Source organism: Dama dama, chromosome 7 (genome assembly GCF_033118175.1).
Source record: "Dama dama isolate Ldn47 chromosome 7, ASM3311817v1, whole genome shotgun sequence".
Taxonomy (NCBI): Eukaryota; Metazoa; Chordata; class Mammalia; order Artiodactyla; family Cervidae; genus Dama; species Dama dama.
The window spans coordinates 46,825,509-46,831,508 of NC_083687.1; the positions used below are offsets into that span (position 1 = coordinate 46,825,509).

Genomic DNA, 6,000 nt, shown 5'->3' on the forward strand with positions numbered 1-6,000 from the left:
GTACATCTAACACACTAGGACTGTTTGGGTTAAGGCAGTTGGTCTCAAGGAGCAAGACCCATTCAAACTGGCCCAAGCAAACGGGTTTTATAGTAAAGCCATAATGGGAGAATTCAAGAACAGAAAATGAAGATACAGCCACATCTGGAAGAACTAGGACTGTCCATTCCCTCTCCTTTCTCTATTTCCTTTGCTTCTTTCTAAATTGACTTCCTTTGTCTCTGTTTTCTGGCAGTTTCCTCTGCTTCTCTACTCATTTGACTTCCCTGGGACTTTTACAGAACCCATAAATGGCCACTCAAAGTCTTTTCTGTAGATAGGTTTTCATCTTGGCTTCCTAAGCTAACAGCTCCTTCTCTGGTTTATAAAATTCCCAAAAAAAGAGAGTCTGAGCCATATCTATCTCTGTCTGTCTCCTTTTCTCCCCTCTCTCCCTGTCTCCCTGTCTCTCAAGCCTATGGCTTGGCTATTCTTGGTCCAGTTTAAGGGTTGGAGGGTGGGATTCAAAATATATCCAAGTCCATTTACTAAGGGTTTTGGGCAAGGCAGTTTCATTCAAAAGTTGGGCATGAGTGGGGCAAATAATAATGGGTATTGCTAATGTAAGGGCATAAAAATAGCGAGAAATGGATTGAGGATTTCTAGGCCTTTTAAGATGAACTGAAATGGTGTGCAGTGACATGAACAGCACACAGAACTCAGGAAACCAGAGTTCCAATCTGTGCTTTCTCACCAACCAACTACGTGACCTTGGGCAAGTCACTTAACCTCCCCAAACATCAATTATTTCTCTAGAAAATGAGAAAATCCCTCTCCCCTCCATCTAATGAGATGATATATTTATGAACATACTTGGAAAAGCATAAGCTAACTATGCTGAAGCATCACCCTGTTTATATTTGCTTTGGTGTTTGGCCAAGTTTAGACTGCAGGGCTTTAGGGGACTTGTTGGAATCATAGTAATTCCTAAGAAGAAAACAGAGTCTAAGGAAACTAAGAGTCTAAGTGCATTTCTCAATGGAGAAGCTGGGTGAGGTTAACCCTGCTCAGACTCAACCCTATCTGAGGGCAGAAGATTGACTGACTCCTAAACTCCAGTGATGGATAGTCCTTGCCTGCCAAAGAGAGTCTCTCCTGACATTTGGTGCAATAGCTGGAAATTATTGCAATTTAGATAACACACCATCTAGGGGCCATGAGAGAAGGGAGAAAGCTAACACTGAGTCTGACCTGGGGTGAGGTCCCTCCCTTTAGACAGCGTTGAGGGTCCAGGTGATATGATGAGCCCAATCAGTGTTCAGATCCCTTTAGAGAAGATCTCTTCCACAGTGCATGTGTATTTACATGCATTTGTTGTTTTCTTGTTTAGTCGCTAAGTCATGTGCTACTCTTTGTGATGCCATGGACTGTAGCCCACCAGGCTCCTCTGTCCATGGGATTCACCAGGCAAGAATACTGGAGTGGGTTGCCGTTTCCTTCTCCAGCATATCTTCCTGACCCAGGGATCTAACTCAAGTCTCCTGCATTGGCAGGTAGATTCTTTACCACTGAGTCACCTGGGAAGCCCCATTTATATGCATTAGGCGTCCCTATGTTGCTGGATAATGACATTTATAAATCTGGTCAGAAAGAGTAGGAGAAATAGAAAAGGGTTATAGATTATCTTTTATGTAAGTGTCTTAAAGGGACAAAGTCAAGGCTTTCCTCTACAAGGAGCAAACATCAGTGGCTGACTTGACCAAGAGATCTCTACATTTGCTTTTCCCTGGCCACCACTCAATGTTTAATAAACATTTACCTAGAGCCTACATAATACCAAACACTATTCTAAACACTTTGCAAATATCAACTCATTTAACCTTTGTAAAGACGTAGGTAACTGTTGTTATTCAACTGCTCAGTCACGTCTGTCTCTTTGCAACTCCATGGACTACAGCACGCCAGGCTTCCTTGTCCTTCACTATCTCCTGGAGTTTGTTCTAACTTATGTCCATTGAGTCAGTGAGGCCATCCCACCATCTTATCAGGGTGTATATCTCAGTGGTAGAGCATTTGACTGCAACCATCTTATCATCTGTTGCCCCCTTCTCCTCCTGCGTTCAATCTTTCCCAGCATCAGGGTCTTTTCAAGTGAGTTGGCTCTTGGCATCAGGTAGACAAAGTATTGGAGCTTCCGCTTCAGCATCAGTCTTTCCAATGAATATTCAGGGTTGATTTCCTTCAGGATTGACTGGTTTGATCTCTTTGCTGTCCAAGGGAGCTGGGTTGAAACCCTACCCTGCTTTCCAGCCTGAGGACAGAAGAGACCAATCGTGTCCAGTTGCGGAAGTCAGAGCCGGAGGATTCCCTAGGCATCCTCTTTCTGAACCTCTGCATTTTACAACTCAGGAAAGCCAGGCCACCCGACAAGGCCTGGCATCTAAAAAGCACCTGTCATGGACATCCCTGCCTTACAGCTGCAAGCCCCTGGTTAGTTTCCACTTCGGCAGACACCGCCTCGCCCTTAACCAACTCGGGATTTTTTCCTCCCCTGCAGCTGAGTCAGTTCCAGCTGCTGGAACAGGAAATCACGAAGCCCGTGGAGAACGACATCTCCAAGTGGAAGCCGTCCCAGAGCCTCCCGACCACCAGCAGCGGTGTGAGTGCGCAGGACCGGCAGCTCCTGTGCTTCTACTATGACCAGTGCGAGACCCATTACATCTCCCTGCTCAACGCCATCGACGCCCTCTTCAGCTGCCTCAGCTCGGCGCAGCCTCCCAGGATCTTCGTAGCCCACAGCAAATTTGTCATCCTCAGCGCCCACAAACTGGTGTTCATCGGAGACACGCTGACCCGGCAGGTGGCCGCCCAGGACGTTCGCAACAAAGTGATGAACGCCAGCAACCAGCTCTGCGAGCAGCTCAAGACTATAGTTTTGGCCACCAAGACGGCCGCGCTCCACTACCCCAGCACCCCCGCCCTGCAGGAGATGGTCCACCAGGTGACCGACCTGTCCAGGAACGCACAGCTCTTCAAGCGCTCTCTGCTGGAGATGGCCACGTTCTGAGCGGAGAAGCGGGAGAGGGAGCACTGCCTTGGGGTACTGAGGGAAACTGGAAAATACTCTCTGGTTTTTGTAAATCTTGTCTATTTTTGTAGATATTTTTGTATAAAAGTGAGAGACTTTAACATTTGAGGGGTTAGATGGCATTCAGAAATTCAGGGAACTCCAGGGGGCAGGTGGCTTTTTTTTCCCCCCTGTGTGGTTCTTATGTACACACGTCAGCACCTGAGACACAAACTGTACAGAATCTTGTCCACGTGTGTGTGACTACCTGTTCATGTTCGTTTGTAGATGTTTGTCTGATACATTCCATTAAGAACCATGAGTTAAGAAGCACCTTAGGAAGCACCTCCCAATGCTGCATTTTCTTTTTAGAAAAAACCTACCAGCTGGTTGTAATATTGCTCTACACATACTCGTGATTGTTCTGAGTCTGTTGCTCCCAAGTCTGAGACACATAGCGATGTATTTGCAAGTGTTCACCTTCCATAAGGAGGCGGGTTAACACCTTGTTTTCCTTTTTGAAAGCCCTTCCAAAATTGGCCGTCTCGGGCATGCTATTGCAAGATGCCTCACTTCTGGATGGGAAAAAAACCCTCTTAGAAAGTTTCAGAAAGTATTGATATATCTTAACCCAAACTCTGACACATTAAGTGCCAGAGGAGAGACACGTGTATTTTGAGGCTGTATCCCGATTAGGGCTGGGTTGTTTCAACATAGAGGGGATGCTGTCCCAATAAAAGGAGACCACGTGTTCCCCAAAGGTTTTCTTTGATGGCCCCACCAGGTGGCATGTGGGATCTTAGTTTCCACACCAGGGGTGGAACCCATGCCCCACGGAACTCCCCCATTGGGAGTTCAGAGTCTTTAACCACTGGGCCACCCAGGAAGTCCTTCCCCAGGGCTTTTTGATCATCGGCACTTATGAATGATTGGGCCATGAGATTTTTCCAAAGGATGTTTTCAGATTGGCAAAAAAAGCATATTGTTTGCAGCAGGAATTCCTAAAGACACATCGGACTATGGTCATCCACAAAAGGAAGACGGTTCCACCTGAGTTGTAAGCAGAGGCCTTTCTGACTCATTATACTCTTAGGTGCTGCTATCCCTGGTACCTGAGGGAAGCTAGCCAGTTCCTCAATCACCTAAACGCTAGAGCCGCCAGGCCAGATCTTATTCTTAAGAGAAGTCGTGGCTTGATCCTCTACGCTCCCTAAAACGTGCACATGCAGACCCGGCGCTGAGAGCAGCTGTCTGGAGCCCATCTAGGCTTTACAGCTCTGCCTGGCCACTGACCCCATGTACACAGCCCATTCTGTCCCCCAGCTCAGCACAGCATCCATTCCACAGTCTTTCCTCCGCTACATGCTGGGGTCGGCACAGCACGAACACATCACGAGCCGTCGGATTCATCACGGGGCAGATGAAACCCTTCCTACCCAATGGGTAAATGTATTCACATATCACCAAGTCAAGAAGCAAGTTATTTATGGCTTATCAGTCCAGTTTTTATTTAATGATCCCATTCCAGTCAATTGGAAAATGTTTGATTTGCAATATATGCCTTGACTTAATTAAGCTTGCTTGTTTTAGACGACCAAATTATCGGAACAGGAAAGGATTTAGGAGAGAAGGATACATGATCTAAGTGGGATTAAAGAAAAAAATAAAAATCAGTGCTCGCTTCGGCGGCACATATACTGAAGTTGGAACGATACACAGAAGATTAGCATGGCCCCTGCGCAAGGATGACACGCAAATTCGTGAAGCGTTCCATATTTTTACGAAAAAAATTAAAAAATTAAAAAAAAAAAAAAATCAGTGAAACTTACTCAGAAGGTGCTTTTCAGAACAACCACTGTTGTAGTTCTCAACGTTCTATTCTGCCAAAAGAAGCTGGGATTGCTGTAGGACAAGCAAGTGTGTGTGGAGGAAGGGGGTTGCTGAATATCAACAATGAGTTTGAAAAAGTGTCCTTGTAGATTTCATTGTATAATGTGTATTTCTTAGGAGATGACTTGTTCTAAGCTAAGAGGTGACATTTCATGTTTTCAAAACCAAAATGTTCAATCTGTATTAATCTCTTTCCCGTACTATATGTAGAGGCTATTTTTACATCATTAAAATTTTAGATGTCTGTTTTCATAGGCGTTGGGTTTTCTTTTTCTGTTTCTTTCCTTGTCACACAGTTAAATGTTAGCTTATTTGGGCACTCCTAACATAGCAAGTTAAATTATCGTGAGTTTATTAATACCATAGATCTGGATTTTTGAGTAAAATTGAGAGCTGTTTTTTCATTTTGTGTCACTTTGGGATGTATTGCATTTGAAGAAAATTCTGGAATTTGTGAGCATTACCAAACCCAAATATCTGGAAAAAGGCTTCTCTTCACCAGGAAGCCTGAATATTTAAATCGTAGGTGGGATGGTATCTGCTGTCATAATGTGAATGTTACTATTCATGTCATTTTAGAATCAAAGAGAATTGCTCAATGCATTCTTGAATAGACATCAAGAATATTTAAAAGAAAATATATTTGATGAAAATAGATTCATAACCACATAAATTATCTGTAATGCTTGGCCCATTTTCATTCTGCTATCCTACTGAGAGTTATAGATAAATTATTTGAATATACCTTGAATGTACTCTTTTCCCACATCTATAAACATTTCCAAGGAAAGTGTCAAGGCACTTACTGGGAAATGGAAAGTCTTCTGGAAAAAAAAAATGGTGCTGGAAAAACTAGATCTCTCCATGGAAAAAGTGGAATATTTACCTTACACTCTACACAGAAATTAACTCAAATGCTCAAATGGATAATAGACCTAAACATGAAGATTTAATACTTCTAGAAGAAAATGACAGGAGAAAAATCTCCTGTGATCTTGGGTAATCAAGAGTTCTTTAGATAAAACCAAAAACATAAATCATAAAAAATTGATAAATTGGACTTC

General features: G+C 43.8%; 1 protein-coding gene and 1 non-coding gene across 4 annotated transcripts in view; both read left to right on the forward strand.

The window, feature by feature from the left end:
• NEDD9 (neural precursor cell expressed, developmentally down-regulated 9) overlaps positions 1 to 5,190 on the forward strand; it is a 187,641-nt gene extending 182,451 nt beyond the window's left edge. For all 3 annotated transcript variants that reach the window (XM_061147635.1, XM_061147634.1, XM_061147636.1), the window contains one exon: positions 2,537 to 5,190. In XM_061147635.1, coding sequence (XP_061003618.1) covers positions 2,537 to 3,046 — 510 coding nt within the window. In that variant the 3' untranslated portion in view covers positions 3,047 to 5,190. The remainder of the gene's footprint in view (positions 1 to 2,536) is intronic.
• LOC133060083 (U6 spliceosomal RNA) lies at positions 4,720 to 4,826 on the forward strand. The gene has a single exon (XR_009693745.1). It is a non-coding gene; the product is annotated as a U6 spliceosomal RNA (small nuclear RNA).
• Positions 5,191 to 6,000: the final 810 nt, after the last annotated feature.